General features: G+C 37.5%; 1 protein-coding gene across 19 annotated transcripts in view; it reads right to left on the bottom strand.

The window, feature by feature from the left end:
* MYT1L (myelin transcription factor 1 like) overlaps window positions 1-17,862 on the bottom strand; it is a 316,920-nt gene that overhangs the window by 130,762 nt on the left and 168,296 nt on the right. For all 19 annotated transcript variants that reach the window (XR_010997011.1, XM_068183536.1, XM_068183538.1 and 16 more), the window contains 2 exons: window positions 362-416; window positions 146-179 (listed from right to left, as the gene is read on the bottom strand). Coding sequence is in view for 18 of the 19 variants with exons in the window: in XM_068183536.1 (XP_068039637.1) it covers window positions 146-179; window positions 362-416 (89 nt within the window). In the remaining variant the exon portion in view is untranslated. The remainder of the gene's footprint in view (window positions 1-145; window positions 180-361; window positions 417-17,862) is intronic.

Raw genomic sequence — 17,862 nt, 5'->3', positions numbered from 1 at the left:
TTAGCAAGTCTTGAGGGAATTAATTTCATCAGTGCAGCAGGGCATGAGCAAACCACCAATGAACTTGAAAGTGCATTATACCCATTAAAAGGCATGAATTTTCTAAATTGCTAATGGGGATACATTTTACACTCAGAGCACTAACCTGAACAGCTCTTGTATGGCTGGTTCCACGGGAACTGCAGAGAGATGGAAAACATATAAAAATTTATCATCTATTACAAGTACCCCTCTTCTACAGAAAATTACCAGAAAGGTTGTGTAAAAGCAAGGGTCAGAATGAATTGTGCAAAGAGATTCTGGAGGATGAAGGTCACCCTGAGCAGGGGCCTTGAATGATTTACTGAAGCAAGAGACATACCTCGAACACCTTTGGAGCGTGTGCGATGGCGCTTCTCGTCTGCATCCACCTCCATCTGGGAATAGATTAGCAGGCAGTCAATGTTCTTATCCTGCATGCACAGACTATCAATGCACAGACAGATACAGTCTCTCACACGGTTTACTGACACTATTTTAATTCCATTTTATCCTGTAAGGGAAAGTTCTCCTTACAGGAGATCTTTAGGGGGATTTTTAGGATCTTTTTGTTTATGTAAAAACAAAAAGTGCAGTAATTTCTGCTTTAAACAGTCAGTTTCTGTGTCCTGCTGTCATAGCAAATTGTGTGCAACTAAGTGCTGTTTCCTCTTTTCAGGGGGATATTTCTGACATAAACCCTTCATTACTCCCATATATTCCAAAACAATGATTCAATAGATTTGTATATAATTTAAAACTAAAGTCAAGGGGTCACACATCACAGGTTGTTTTCTAAGCAAACCCTTTACAGTGGGAAAGAGAGGAAGAAATGATGACTGAAAAGGAAATGAAGATTCACCATTAGACCTTCAAATATTTCATGTTATTTAATATGGCATTACAATCTCTGCCAGCATGCTTCATTGTTTACTTGTGTTCTTTAAGTTTCAGGAATGGGTCACTTGCTACATGACTAGATCTTTATCTTCATTTTACAAACATAAATAGCTTCCCAATCCAGTGTAGCTTTCTGTGCAGTAATAAATACAAAGAAATGTTACATGTTTACCAGACAGGGACAAGGCTGCAGATTAGATCTTTGAAAGTATCATCATCACTGCCCTATAGTAATTAATGTAGGGCCACATAGTTTCTTCTGATTTTACATGCACAACTCTCACCAGATTATAAAAGGTAAACTAAATAGGCTAGCTAGAGTTCAGGATTTTGTTCAACAGAAGCAAATTGCACTGAACTATGTTGAGAGAATGAGTCAGGGAAAATATATGCAGTATCTGTATCACCAGCTCCTTTGGCTGTAGAAGAACAAGATGGCAAGATGGATCTACAGTGCTTCATACATAGTGATGATACTGTAAAGGTCAGGAAGCACAGAAATAGACCATGGAGCTCTAGTTCCCCCAGGGGAAAAAAATCAATCACCCCCTTTATAGCAATATCCTTGGATTGGTATCTGGTAAGAATGTCACATATCTCATGCAAAAATATGGAAAAGGCTACAAGTGACTTGCAGCTAACCCTTTAATCACCTAACTTTCTTTGGTCAATACCTTAACACAAACAATTTGGGAAGTAACTAGGAAAGAAGAAATCAAGGAGCGTTTTTAAAGAGCTCCCTCAACATGTAACAGCAGGAAGAAAGAATCACCTCAACAGAATTTGTAGGTGACAGGGATTTGGTAAAAAGAGTCAATCTTACAAGATTCTGTACTACTGATGTAGTTCTGTTTCTCGGCAGTCATCATCTGATTCCTGGTAGAGTGCTATATTCCACACTAAAGGGATAATTTAAAATAGACTGATATTATGAAAGCTAATGGAGCACCAGCCACTTTTAGGGGGCTTCAGGTCAGTCTTCCGCATAACTTTGAGTGGGTTTAATTTTAAAATTAAGAATTTCACTTTCATATTAACTTAATATTTAGCTCAGATACATTTGGAGTATAAGCTTCCATCTTCATCAACCAATCATGCTATCTAAGATCCCACAAGGTATTCCATCAAATCCTCAACTGCCAGTCCAGAAAAGTATGGAACGGTACAGACCAATCCTTTGTTGTATCTACCAACCCTGTGCAAAAGTTTCAGGTATCCTCTGGCATCAGAAATGGCACTAACTGCCTATGCTTACACAACTGAATTTACCCCTAGGTTAACACAGCCACGGGAGCTTGAGGATCAACTCTGATCAGCTACACGATGCTACTTCAGGCTGGATAAAATCAGTCTCTAGGCACCTCTGTCTCTACGGTCTAGCTCTCCATCAATTATTGCATAAGACACTTGGCATGCCTGTAGATATCTCCTATAAGCACCTAAACTAAATCTTAAACTTTAACCCACCCACAGTATCTATCCTACACCTTGAGTTTAGGTCCTAGCCAGTTTCTTAGCTCCAATGACTTGAGAGGCATTTGAAGTTTTTAAAGCTGCCATATCAAAGCACGTAACAGCATCCCTGGAACATAAAAATTACATACTAGATGATGATATTCTTTTCCTTTTGCTAATAAGAAAACAGTGCACTGCATTATTCTATAACTCTCAAATGTGTAAGGACTTGACAGGAGACCATAAGTGAAGTTACTTGATCTCTAAACTAGTATGTTTTTAAAATGTTTGAAAAACATTATCTAGCCTCATTTGCCAGTACTGAAAAACCTGCTGAAAGAACTATTATGATCTAAACCTGGAAATGCTGCCCCAGTTATTATGATAGTCTGTGTAAATTTATAAGGGACAAACTACAAAACAGATTCATCTGTCTTTCTAAACCAAAGTAAACACTTCAAAACCACTGAGGGTAGTATAGTACACTTTTAACTACATTGACAATTACAGAAGAAATCACTAAGCTGGAAAAGCCCCTATATAATCCACACAATCTATATCCAGAAGCAGGTCAAAGAAATAAAAACATTATAAAACTGCTGGCACACAATGCAATTTTAAATTTTGTTGTGTAGGCTACCTAGTTTGCTGCTTCTCCAGAAAAGCACAAATTGACTTGCCATTGTCCGTGACCCAGATGCCCTCTCATATATGCCAGTGTGAGTCTTGGATGTTCTAGGACACATCAAATGATGACAGGTGCCTACATTTAGTCAATGGAATTTTGCTTTACCTCTATATTTATATGCTAGCTCACAGATCTTTGTCAGTCATGTCAACACTTCAGCCTTCCTTCCTCCATGAATTACATGTTGGATGCTGGGAGTAACCAACTTCCTGAAATTCTAGCAAGAATTGTACTGGTTCTGCAGAAGTACAGTCATCTGGCAGCTTACTATTGCAGTCCTCAGTGGCATCTCTGGCACTTCCATGGCCATGAACAGAATTCTGCTACCAAGACCATCAATCTCACACAAACATGGACTTGTTCACCACTTTCACATGCAGAAAAAGGAAATGCGGACCTTGGTCTCACAAGGAGTTCACCTTAGTAGTTCTACTTTATTCATGACCTCTAAATTACAGCTCTGCAGCTCAGCTGTTACTTAGCCTTTGTTCCAGAAAATAACTTGAAGACATGGAGGACAGGCTGGCTAGGGTTAGTCTTAGCCTGGCATCTAGCATTACATATTAAAGCAAAGAGAAAGACATCAGAAGTAGGAAGAGAAGAAAATTTTAACTTTTCTTCAAAGAGAAGCTCTAGAAGTGAAAACAGAAAGGTCTAAGCTGATTAATGTGGAGTACCTCTCCTACAAGAAAAATCCCAGAATCACACAGAATCACAGAATAATGAGGTTGGAAGAGACCTCTAAGATCATCAAGTCCAACCTATGCCCTAACACCTCAATTAGATTATAGCACCAAGTGCCATGTCCAGTCTTTTTTTAAACACATCCAGAGATGGTGATTCTACCACCTCCCTGGGAAGACAATTCCAGTACTTTATTACTCTTTCGGTGAAAAATTTCTTCCTAATATCCAACCTGTACCTTCCCAGACGCAGCTTGAGACTGTGTCCTCTTGTTCTGTCAGTTGCTGCCCGGTGGAAGAGACCAACACCCACCTGTCTACAACCTCCCTTCAGGAAGTTGTAGAGAGCAATAAGGTCACCTCTAAGTCTCTCCTTCTTCAGGCTAAACAACCCCAGCTCCTTCAAACATTCCTCATGGGGCTTGTGTTCCAAGCCCCTCACCAGCCTTGTTGCCCTCCTCTGAACGCGCTCAAGCACCTCAATGTCCTTCCTAAACTGAGGGGCCCAGAACTGGACACAGCACTCAAGGTGTGGCCTCACCAGCGCCGAGTAAAGGGGAAGAATGACCTCCCTGCTCCTGCTGGTCACACAATTCCTAATGCAGACCAGGATGCCATTTGCCTTCTTGGCCACCAAGGCACACTGCTGGCTCATATTCAACCGGCTGTCGTCCAGCACCCCCAGGTCCCTTTCCGCCTGAACACTGTCCAGCCACACTGCCCCCAGCTTGTAACATTGTAGGGGATTTTTGTGGCCAAAATGTAGAACTCGGCACTTAGACTTATTAAATTTCATGCTGTTGGACTCTGCCCATCCATCCAACTGTTCCAGGTCTCTCTGCAGAGCCCTCCTTCCTTCCAATAGATCAACACAAGCTCCCAGCTTAGTGTTGTCTGCAAATTTACTAATGAAGGACTCAATGCCCTCATCCATGTTGTCTATAAAAATATTAAATAGAACTGGTCCCAGTACAGAGCCCTGAGGGACACCACTGGTGACTGGCCGCCAGCTGAAAGAATTTGGTTTGCTAAGCCCAGAGAAGAGAAGGCTTCAGGGTGACCTAATTGTGGCCTTCTAGTACCTGAATGGAGCCAACGAGAAAGATGGAGAGGGACGTTTTACAAAGGGTATGTAGTGATAGACTAAGGGAGAATGATTTCAACCTCAGTGTAGCTTTAGATTGGGTATCAGGAAGATATTCCATGAAGGTGGTGAGACACTGGGGGGAAGAGGCTGCCCAGAGAAGTTGTGCATGCCCATTCCCATCAGTGTTTAAGGCCAGGTTGGATGGAGCTCTGAGCAACGTGGTCTAGTGGAATATTCCCTGCAAAATCGGGGGGGGGGGGTTGGAACTTGATCTTTAAAGGTCCCCTTCAACACAGGCCATTCTGTGATTCTACAACTGTCAGTTCCCAGAAGGAAAAGATAAAAGAGGTCTAGGTAGAAATTAAATCTGTTAATTAGAATTTAAAAGAACCAAATTATTGGATATGCCTTACTGAGGACAAAGGGCAGGGAAAGGTAGATCTAGGAACTCTGTACCACCATTATATGCATTCGTGTTACTGAAGATTTAGAGAAATAAGACATGAATAGTTATAGTGCTCTCACAAATAAATCACAAGATGCTATACTAAATACAAGTTTTTTGAGTAAAACAAAAAAATGTCTGTATGGTCACCTGCATGCAGGCAATAAGACTTGTTACATTCCATTGTACAGAATCTTATACCAGTAACTACTGCACACACACACAAACACATGGTGTTTTTAAATTGTCAGTATTTGAAAGCTGGAAATAATAAAGAGACAAACTGAGAAGAAGACAATCTTAAAAAATTGCTACAATTAGGAGCAGGTGAAAGTATTTCATTAAATGTTAAAAATAGAAAAGGTACATAGTCATTAGAGAAGAATTCTTTAATAAAAGAGATTTGATGATTATTATTATTTGAAAATGTATTAACAGTTATCAACAAGAATTTTTATAAAGGGATATTTGTCACTATTTGTCATTTTAAAATCAAAGTCTCAGACAACATTTACCCCCCAAAATAAACATAGGCTAATAGGTCTTCAATACATTGCTTTTACTTGGGGAATGAGGGAGAACTGAAAAAAAAAAATCTGAAAAAATTTTACTTGTAACTTTTAAGATTAACCTTTACTAATGGTTGAGGGGATGGTGTGGCTCACTAGGTTAATATTCCTGATGCTGACCCTTAGTAATGTCATACAAAAGCAATATGGGATACAAGATGATGACATAATTAGCAGCAGTCAACACTTCCTCATGGAAAATCTGTAATCACAAACACTTGATACTACTCTTTGAGGATACTCTAGAAGTTGTCAGTAAAGGTACCTATGTCAGGATATCATATCCTTAGACACCTTTGAAACATTTTGCTTTCTCTTACTGAGCATTCAGACAATAAAATAAGTGCTTCATAAAATCAGCATATTTATCACAGTTAGAAAATATTTCTCCAGAAAGAAATAATTCTGTATTAAAATATTTTCCCAGAAAAATTATTTTTCATAAAAGTTATTTTTGTACAAAACTAATTGTAAAAATGAAAAAATATATACTTAACAAGATCCTTTCTAATATAATCCCACAGGCATACATTTACCCCTACAATATTCAGTATCTTCGCCAGTACTCTGGAAGATTATACGCTACTGAAATATGCAGATAATAGAGGAATTAATGGAATGATAAACTATGTTGGAGACAGGCCAACTACATACACTGGCCTGTGTCATTTGGCAGATTTGATCCATCTGAAGAACATGGTTCCACGCTCTTGTATGTATGAACAACACTTGTGGACTATGCTTGACAGACAGAAGATCACAATCTGCCAGTCAGTAACAGCAAAGTGGATCTGGACAACAAGATGAGCAAAACCAACTTCTGCACTGCTGCAGCTGAAGGGAAGGATGTGATCTGTAGCTGCACAACCTTTAAGGCTGCATTAATTTTCCAGAAAAAAACCACTGAATTATTCAGATACGGTCACTAACTTCTAAGAACAGAGAGCAAGTTTTCAACAGGACCTTATCTGTTGGCTTGCTGGATACCCTGTTGGAGTCTTCGGGTTTTTAAAGTATTCAAGGCTTTGAGTCTCACCATAGAGCTACCTGAGCTCCTAAAAGTTCTGTAACCAGCATCCTCTCCCTGTCTCTAGCTACAGTCACATATCTACCATGTGGACTTTCTCAGGGCTGCCAGCTGTAAATGATCAAGAGATGTGGCCTCCTTTCCAGGACAAATTGCGATTTTTGCTCCTTGTGGGAGCAAAAATCAGCATTTTCTTCCCTTGAGGGCAAGTACTCCTGAAAATGATTCTTCCAGTTAAAATTCTGAAGGTATCTTTATTTCTAGCTAGAGGCATGGTGACTGCAAGGTTCAATCCCAAGTTCCTAAATTTCCAAGTCAGCCAACACTTTCTTAGTGAATTATTATGGTTTCTCTCTAGCCATGATATAACAGAAGTCTAGAAATCTACAAAAGAGCTAAGGGTCTTAGATCTAGCCTTCCAAAATTAATCTTTCTTAATTTTTTTTCTTACTTGTACTTCTTCACATCCAAAAACTGGATTCTCAAACACTCTCAAAAGATGTCCAGTGTTTACTGAGGCAAAGCATTCACTGTCTATACTGTAGAATGTTCTGGGCTCCTCAGGATGAGATGGACATGGAGCTCCTAGAGAGTGTCCAGAGGAAAGCAACAAAAATGATTAAGGGACTGGAGCATCTCTCCTACACAGGGAGGCTGAGGGAGTTGGGCCTGCTGTGTCTCAAGAAGAGATGACTGAGAAGGGACCTCATCAATGTGTGTCAGTGTCTGAAGGTAGGGTGTCAGAGGATGTTTCCAGGCTCTTCTTGGTGGTACCCAGCAATAGGACAAGAGGCAATGGGTAGAAACTGATGCACAGGAAGCTCCACCTGGATATGAGGAAGAACTTCTTTAGTGTGTGGGTGACTGAGCACTGGAACAGATTGCCCAGAGAGGCTGTGCAGTGTGCCTCACTGAAGATATTCAAGAACCATCTGGACACAATCCTGTGCCATGTGCTCTAGGGTGACCCTGGTTATGCAGGGAGGTTGGACCACATGCCCCACTGTGGTCCCTTCCAACTTGACTCATCCAGTGATTCTGTGATTCTGTAGATGATCATTTGTGACCTCAAAAATATATAGAAATGACTGTTAAATACTAGAATTATTGCATAATTGTTACAGTCAATCAAAAATGTTGCTTAAATTGTTAGAAATCTTGCTTTGCCCTTATGAGTAATATTACACATACTCATAATATGATAAAAGTAAAATGTTTGGAGAAGAATTGTATGACTTCCTGAAAATGTAATGAGTTTATTACATTAAAAGATTGCAGCTCAAAATTTATCTCCATGCTACCCAAGTTACTCAGTAGAGGAAGATTTTCATCTCCTATGATGCAAGATGCAAATTTCTGCAGGTAAGATTTATTATTTTAATAGCCAAAGTTTTCTAAGTGTCTCTTTTTATAACTTAAAGAAAATGATATTTCTTCTATGTGAAAGTCAAATTAAAGGATTCAAAGAAGTTTTTTTTTAACCTAGTGTCTCAAGGAACAAAACAAAATATGTCAAATACATTTCCACCATTTAAAATGGCCCTACATCTATAATCAAAAAATATGACCTGGAAATGATGAATAGTTTATGTAAGCAGCGTGTCCTATACTACATAAGTACTCTGTGCAGTCTTCCTAAAAAAACCTGCAAACTGACCTTCTATTGCTCTCCTCAGAAAATAATAGGCAAATCCAAATTGTAACATAACTTCAAGCATGTCTTTATATTCCAAAATAAATTAATTTCTCAATTATGACTCCTGGTAATCTGAATATGTTTTTATAAACTGGATATGTTTTGTGAGACGTTGTTTAACCTATGTGGTAAATGGGACATTTATCAATTATTTCAATGTGCCCCAAATATCTCTACTGTAAAACACTATCTGCTCCAGCAGGTCTCCCTCTCCCCTAAGCAGACCAAATGTGAATCAATAACAATATCTGAACCTTAAGTTATGCCTTACTGATCATAGTTTTGTAAATTAATTGCATTCTAGGATAAAATGTATGTACTTGTGGATGAAGGGAGAGTAGATGATGGCATTCAGCTCAATTTTAACAAGGCTTTTGACAGAGTATTCTTGTGTCTATTATGACTACTGCATACAACAGTATTTGCATAGTCAGTTCCTTAAAATTAGTTCTTAACCTTTCTATCATCTTGATTAAATATCATCTATTACTGTTATTAACAGAGTACAGTAAAATTCAAGACCTTGATTTTGACAGAAACCTGTCTGACTCTCCCAAATACATTTAAGGTACTTGTTTCTTATTTTAAAATCTACAAAACAAAAGAGACACAAAGCTGCAGGACAGAAAGTTACTCTAAGAAGCTACTGGAGTCTTTAGGGAAAAGTTAGGCAGAATGGAAAGCCAGTTTCCTCTCTTTTCAGACTCTTTCCCCCACAAAACCAGGTGCATTCAGATGGACATCTGAAATTTAGTTAACATATTTTAGAGCACCTTTTTCAGGAAAAGGCAAACTTTATGAAAGAATTACTGTATTTGAATCTTACCCTTGGGAAATACCAGCATACAACCAGAGCAGAGTTCCAGGGAGAACTCTGCAAAGATGAAAGTTACAAGTTGAGGGTACATAATACAAAGTGAACAAATAGGCACGTGGCCAAATTAATGACTAGAATATAAATTAATCTTTTACTCTCTTCCACTCGTGATGAACACAAAGCTTTTATTAATATCAAGGAAAGTCCTTCTTTCAGAACAATAGGAGAATATATCCTCAGGACTTGTTCTGAAATTTTCAGTAAGAGTCATTCTCCTGCTGTAATGCACAGAGGGAATCCAATCCCTTCATTTTCAGATGAACAGTGCAGGCTGCAGCCAAATCTGTAAATGCAGGCCAGAATGAGCAGAATTGTGGTTAAACTCACAAGTTCCTCATATATGACCTTTTTTTTTTTTTTTTTTTTTTGTGGGGAAATACATTTGGGGTTCAGTTAAGTAACCTGACAGGAAGCAGAGAACCCTTTCAAGTATTTCTCACTGGCCTCAGATTAGAGTGAAGAAGACCCAAAGTGCACACACATCATTTGAGTATCTTTCTCTTATTACCTCCTTTTATCTTATATATGAGAAATGAGAAAGTAGTATGGAAAAGAAGGGTAAGAAGAAATAGCAGTGGATCTTTAGCACTTCTTTCTTAGGAGCAGGTATCCTCTCATCAGACTGGCTCCATAAAGACACTTTGGATATGCTCAGGGAATAGGCTTTGGGACATGAACCAGAATTTCCATTGGGAAAAACACATTCAGAATATGTCCATACAGCTGAGCAACTCAAATTGCACCATTCTTTAACCAGTCATTGACGGTGGTCCTATGCCATGCCACTTGACCTGTGAAGGGTCAGGGTGGTGAATGTCGGCATATGCTGACAGGACCTTCCAATACTGAAGTCTCAGGAGCTTTATGCCATGTTCATCCCCCCCCCATTTATAAGCATTTCTGACTGAAAAATACTTATGCATTTTTAACGAGAAGAAAAAATAACTGTCTTAAAGGTTTTCAAGTTCGTGTTACAACTCATTTTTTGGTTATACAGATAGGCTTAAACAAGAATTCACATTTCCTTGCATTAGATGCAGACATTGAAAGAAAGCAGTCTCTGATTCAAAGGCCTCCTAATAAGAAATTAAATATAACAGAAGGAAAAATAGGCCTACATATTTCTCCAGCACAGTCAGCAAAGCACTAAGAAGCAGCACAGATTAAAGCTGAATGTTAAATTTATAGTAAGAATCAAACAAAAAATAGAGAGAAATAATTTGTTCTTAACAGAACTTTAATTTCCTTGTCATGAATAGAAGAAGTATATTTCTATTAGAAGATGCTACTTTCAAGTGGGAGTGATAAGCAACTTAAACCTTTAGTAACTTCATAAAATGAAATTTCTTGAAGATTATTTTCTGTATTCTTGGTGATTCTGACCAAAATTTGCACCAAATTCACTGAATTTATTCTAGAAATTCTAGCATGAGGTTACATCCATAAAAATCAAGACATTATAGTATTTTTTATCCAAAAGTCTTAGTTGCATTTGGAATGATATAAAAGATGTGGCTTCTTGCTCCTTCAGTCTGGATGGGTGTGTGGATGTGTGCATATGTTTGTGTTCACATGAGTCCTCTGAGTGTCTCTCTAGAATCTGTGTGAGCAGCTATGCAAGCACGTATTTATGTATATGCACGTGTAGTGCTTTGTGTGCTTGCTCTAAATGAATCTTCAGCCTTGCTCCTGGTGGAACTCAGGGACAGGGATCAGCAGCAGCCTTGCTTCTCTTCAAGTTGTTGAATCTGGAATGATTTGTTTTCCTCTAAAATCTTGTTCCCAAACACGATGTGTTCAAAAATGACAGATATAAGGCATAAGAAAGGTTATTTTTCTAATTCTAAATTTGAAATGAGGCAATTTGTTATATTTTGTACGACAACAAAGACAGAAAAATAATTGAGCTTATGGCAGACCTAGATTTTTCACAGTATTATGGAAGAAAATTGTAAGAACACTGCTTTAAAAGAAGAAATGTAATAATGTATTTAATTTTTAGAAACCAGGAAGCCAATAAGACTTACTGAAATACAGAGAGTTAGATTTCACAGACATGGTGGTCACAAGTAACACAACATGTTCTACACTTCCACTGCTAGGCTTAAAACCCACTAGGTTAGGCAAGGCACGTAAGGCAGGTTACAGTCTCTATAGAACAGTCTGCTTCAGCCCTTGGCCCACGAGTGTACCTTGCTCTTGCACACACTGTTCATGTGCAAGTCCTGAGGTATAAAGTGCTCCAAAAGACAGGTTTACATTTAACTCCTAGGATTTAACATCAAAGCCTAATTTCATGGAAGCCTATGTTCTGGACAAGCACCAAAACCAAGAAACACCTTTACTTAATATACATCTTAAAAGTATATACAATGGTCTTTTGGGCATAGCAGCCTAATGAAGGTTTCCATATTCCTATTTTCTATTTCTAATATTTTTGCATCTATGTTTATTGAAGCACCAATTTTATTAGCTGAAAGTACCTACCAAGGAAGGGCTGTAGGAGTCTTTTCTGTAACTCTCATTGAATGTATTTGCACTGCACATCTTTGAATTTTTATTAAAATCCTAAGAGACTAAAGAATAAGCCAAATATGGGGCCTGCACCAATACTGAGGAGTATGCAGCGTGCTACCTATCACCATGTGCAGAAATAACACCAGACCACAAAAAGCCAGAGTACATTCACTGAAATTCAGGTCAAAGTGGTCGTAACTCTTTAGAGTTTCAGCTTTATCTTTGAATGTCCTAATGACTGTAATCACGATCATGCTGTGTTTCAACCTCTTTGTTGCTTTGAATCTCCCACATTTAGGTCAGGCCTAAAGGCCCTCTGATGGGGAACAACCTCCCAGAGCTGTGCCGGGCAAACTGCTTGGAAAAAAACACACAGCTCTGCAGAAAGATAAAAGTCACTGACTTGTTCCCACAGTTCAGCCAGAAGCAGAGTTGTAAGAGTTACAGCTCTTAAAAGCTGTAAACCAAAAGATCATTATGGAAAATAAGAGGGCAAAGGAAAGGCTTCAGCTTTCATACTTTGCTTAGCAAATTTCACTTCCAAATCTGCCACAGGCTTACCCTGCCCTCCCTCAACGAGGGGTTTCTGAAGTAAAAATTCAGTGTTGGCATGTGCATCTTGTGAATTTTTTTCAAACTGGATCAGGTTTCACCCGCTCAAACTTACCTACGTTATCTAAGTCTGTAATGAACTGAGGAGACTGTTGGTTTATCTTTCACTTATTCACCCTTTAAATAAGGAATGTATAAAAATACATATTTTTCTGAATACAAGGAGAAAATAGAACAAGCAATTTAAACACATTTAGTACTGCCATACTGAGAAGCATACACAGATATTTTACTATATAAAATGCCCACAAGAAGCTTTTCTATAAGCCAGTAACTACTACATCCACAAACTGATATTAGTGAGTATAAGTATGCCACAACATACACATATGCAATTTGTGTTCTTAAAAAATTAGAATAACATATTTTAAAATCTCATTTCTGGTATCCCAAACTCAAAAATATATCAAAACTAATACACATGCTAAGGTTTGTTGATCCAGTATTGCTTCCAGTGTAAAAAACAGTAGTGTTTTCACTGGCACTGCATCAGACTAACAATTATTGAAGACACCTATAACCATTTTTGAACAAAACAGACCAAAGCACTGCATGAAATAAATATTATTAAAAGGATGGAACGTGTGTTTATGGTTTTGATTTAAGACAATTAAACATAACCTAACTGTAGTGGATATGTACCATGCAAAAGACAAGTATTTCAGATACAGAAAAGTGCATTTATTAATTATATCTTCTTTTTAATTGCAAAAGAGAACTATGTAGGTCTTGCAGTTTAGTAAACTAACAGTCTGCACACTGAAAACGGGATAGTTTAAAAAAAATCTGAGTCTGTTGAAACTAGCTAATTGCTGTCACTAGTAAGTGAAGAGATTAGCATCCCTTCTTCCCCATTCACTACTCCACAACAATGAAACCTCCTTTGTGGTTTTAGGTGTTGTCTAAACACAGCAATGGCAAGAATACTATTTCAGAACTCTATGGTATCAGAAGTGTTTGTTGCTATTAGTGTACAGGCAAATATGCTTTTCAAAGGGTATGTCATAAATGGCTTACAGCTATTAGAAGTGCAACAATTAACTGATAAATTAGTAAGACAGGCAAGCAAAATATCAATCATGGCCCTTCTAACATAATTAGCATAAATTACACAGGATCACAGATTATTGCAGTTTTTGTATAAAACAAGAGTACCTACTTCAGTTGTTCAATAACTTGAATAGTTTTAACACTAAAATTATAAAACACAATACTCAAAACAAAAAGAAGAGACCACAAGAATAATGAATACTAACTGGTAATTTTCTGCTTAAAACTTGTTTATAGCAATTTCTGGGATAAAAGAAAATAAAAAGGGAAAAAAGGAAAGAAGAAACACATCCCAAATGGACAGGATTTTGTAGCATAGTGTACTGTAAACCCCAGGTATCTTCCTAGGACAGAGATGACAACATGTGTAGTGATAACTATTGCACTGTGATCTAGTGGCCCATGCAAGGCCTGAAAAAGTGCTACATTAAAGTAGGCCTGTTATTACCAGCACAGTTAGCAATTTGGATGATTGCATGAGTTTTAGAATGCAATTAGGCTGGCATAAAGAGTGCCCCTTTAACTCCTGGAATGAAAGGACAGCCAGAAAGTGATTTTATTTTAATTTATTAATATATATTTATTATGTTTTTCAAATTTATTTGATTTCTTGTTGTCACTCTGACATCAAAGCACCTGTAAATTCTATTATTATAAATATGGAAATTTTTTAAAGCAAATTGAAAAGCACATTTATTCTTAACAAGGCACAAAAGAGATTTCCTGCTTCAGATTCTGATGCTGTCAGTACTGGTTTCAAGATCTAGAAAGAACTGTTGATAAATAATTCAAAGTGGTCAAACAAGACCAAATTGGTAGAACAATCCGTATTCTGCCCTCAGTTAAAACTTCGCTTTCTTACTTAAGTTAATACAGTTACTCAAATAACAGTGAGGAAGAATCTGATTAACTCTGTTCATGTTTGTATGTCATGAGGATAAAAGAATGAAAACTAAGACTTTCAAAGTTACATCTCTGCATCCTTAATGTCAGTTTTGTGACACACTCTCCTATTATACCACCAGCCACACAGGACCAATGGTGCAAAGATTTTATCTCCTTGATTCATGTTGTAAAGATGGGAAACTGTATCATTAGGTTCTGTTTTGACAACTAGGTGAAAGGACTGAAGTGAATTCTGCATAAAAAGAGGTCCCTTTCATCCTTGAGTAACAGAGATAAACTCAAGAAGATTTATGGAAGTAGGTATGTGCATTATTTTACATACATTCTGAAAGAGTTGATCTGATGCAAGAAAAAGACAATGTTGTAAAGTGCAGGTGCTTCCCCACTTCTCAGGCATCTTTTCTTCCCAAATTTCACATTAACATGAAATGTAGGATCTGAGGCAGTATTTCTGAGGAGACAATATACTTTTAATATAGTTATTATTCTGTCTGGGTGAGAGAATCTTTCTTGGCAAATGCAAAGAAAGCCATTTATGCAGAAAAAGCATTCTGGTTCCCAAAGACATTGAAACAGGAAGTCCAAAGTTCTGCCTGTTCTTACCACCTATGAGAAAGGAACAGTGCCAGCAACAGGATGGGAATCTGTCTTTATAAAATTTGTAACAGCAAAAAGACTCAGTGCTTCTAATTATTGAGATTTTTACAAAGTTTTGAAAACTTCTTGCATAAACCAACGGCTGGCATGTCTACAGAAGACCTTCAGAATAAAAAAAAAAAGATTTAAATTGTTTGAACATTTATCAAAATAATTATCACCACATATTTTAAAGGTATAATGCAAGATCATTCCTCTGAACTGTACATCCTAAAGAGTTGATACATGATGCAGGTATCACATACCAGTATTACATACACAGAGAACTGGAACTAAACTTGCATGCAAACTTAGATGTGGTAAATAGATGTACAAATGAAAGAGTTAAAATATCTGAAAATATTTCTCTACCCAATAAAATAAATAGATAGACCACATCAGTGTGCTGAAAGTCATGCATGCTTGCTCTGTATATTAGAACCACACTGGCCTATTATGAAATATAATATGCAGATCCTTGAGCTCATGTCATGTCCCACTGACATAAATCTGAAACATATTTATCTGTTTATACTGTAAGTCTTCTGGGCAGGGCATATGTTTGTACAGCATTTGGCAAAATAAAGTTCTGGATTGTGATTGCAGTCCATATGCACTGTAACACTACAAGCAATACAACTAATGTGCATGTACACTCATGTTCTCAAAGCCCAGCAGGAATACTTAGCCTAACAACTCCCTAGCCCCAGTGAGTAAAGGTAGGGAATGCATACCCATTATGTACTTTACTTGAAAACATCCAACTGTTCTCATGCAAACAGAGAAGAAAACCAAAAAAAAAAAAAAAAAAAAAAAGCAAAACTCTAGATTAGAGTTTGAGCATTTCTGGGGTCCCCAAAACAAGTACGTGGATCAGTTGAAGGAAATCCAGAGGAGGGCCATGAAGATGATCGGAGGACTGGAGAAACTCTCCTAAGAAGAGGGGCGGAGAGAGCTGGGGCTGTTCAGCCTGGAGAAAAGGCCGCTCTAGGGAGACCTCAAAGCACCTTCCAGTGCCTAAAGGATTGAAATCTACAGGAAATATCTCTAGAACCTGACATTAATTTCCACCACCAGCACTTCCATTCCCAAGCTTCAGAAAGCATGTTTCAGCTCCCTCCAATGACTGCTTTTAGCACTACGAGATTTTAAATACCTGAGTTTCTATTCCTCTGTTTTGCTTTCTGGCTATCAGCACTTTATGTTAAAGTACTCAAGCTTTTCTTTGCAACCAAAACACCTACAAGATTATTTTTTCAAATGGAAAATTACATTTATGTGCAATTGATGCTACAAATAGCATCATTCAGAAAATAATTTAATATTATTAACTACCATTTTTCTGAGAGGTTTTTTTCATGCTTAAGACACTGATGAAGAGCCTTCCTATAAAATCTCCAATCCCCTCTTTCAAAGTTCTCCAGAGCTGATCTACAATAGTATGGTTCTGGAATTTGCTGACTACCTACAGTATGCAGTCACAAACCTTAAACTCCATCTAAGTCCTAGAACCTTGTGTTTGCTACTGCTGAGATGGCTCCAAGAGCTGAAAACGAGGCAGTAGGAAATTAAAGGTACAGGAGTTTAGATGTAGACTAAGATATTTTTATTTAATCCATATTTTCAGAAGTTTTTTTCATACCTCATTATGTGAAATCACTGAGGACATCAACAGATAGCTTTTATAACAGCAGTTTTAGAGACTACTATCTCTGTTGTTCTTTCTTCTTTTTTGATTTCATGCATCACACCCTGTTGTGAATTGGAGCATAACCAATCTGAAGGGGGAACTGTCTTTTAATCACAGTTGGTATCTCCAAATTAAATTTTCACATTAAGTCATAGTATTCCAGTTTCTGTGTCTCTGTGGCTGACAAAAATAGCAGCATGCCATAGTACAGATGATTTCAAAGTGCAGTCAGATATTCCTGCTGCAACATAAAGGGAAGGAGTAAAAACTGGTAGTATAGGTTGCAGAAAGCCAAAGAACCAATTTCATATTTTACCTAGTGGTTTTAGTGAGATTTGAAAAGCAACACAGAGAAAACACAGAGAAAGTAACATTCAGGATTGTTGCCCTAATCAAGCTTGTATGTTGATCTGTAACTTCATGTTCATTTATTTTCTAAATTATTTTTCATCATCCATTTTGTTACCTCTTCTGATTGTCTCTGCACTCACTCATAGAATTTGATGTGAACCAGCTGCTCAGGAGCAAAATGAAATGGTTAAATCTCTGACTTTTTATGAAGGAGGTACACATATTTTAGGTTATTTCACTAAAAAATGTATTTAGTCCTATTCATGTGTCTTTCCTTGTCAATCTATTCAAGTTTTTGTTTGTTTTTAAGAAAAGCCTTCAAAGTGACAGCCATTAAAATAACTGTGTGGATAAGCTGGATAAGTTTCTTACAGCTCTTAAAGACTTTAATACCTCTGTTTCTGAATGTGTTTTTGTCTGAGACATGCGTGCATGTGTGTCTGTGTATGTATATGTATGAATGTATGCACACATACATATGTATTGAAGTATGCACTGATGTGCATGTGTGCCCATTCTATTAATATTAAAAAAACATGTATGTAAGAACGTGTGTTTATAACACATTCCTTCATGAGGAAAATAAAACAGGTTTGAATAAGGAATAAATCTACAACTTAAACCCTTTTACAGGTTTTAGACTGGAAGCCCAGCC

The sequence above is a fragment of the Anomalospiza imberbis genome, chromosome 3, assembly GCF_031753505.1.
Source record: "Anomalospiza imberbis isolate Cuckoo-Finch-1a 21T00152 chromosome 3, ASM3175350v1, whole genome shotgun sequence".
Lineage (NCBI taxonomy): Eukaryota > Metazoa > Chordata > Aves > Passeriformes > Viduidae > Anomalospiza > Anomalospiza imberbis.
This window is presented reverse-complemented; position numbering and strand designations above follow the sequence as displayed.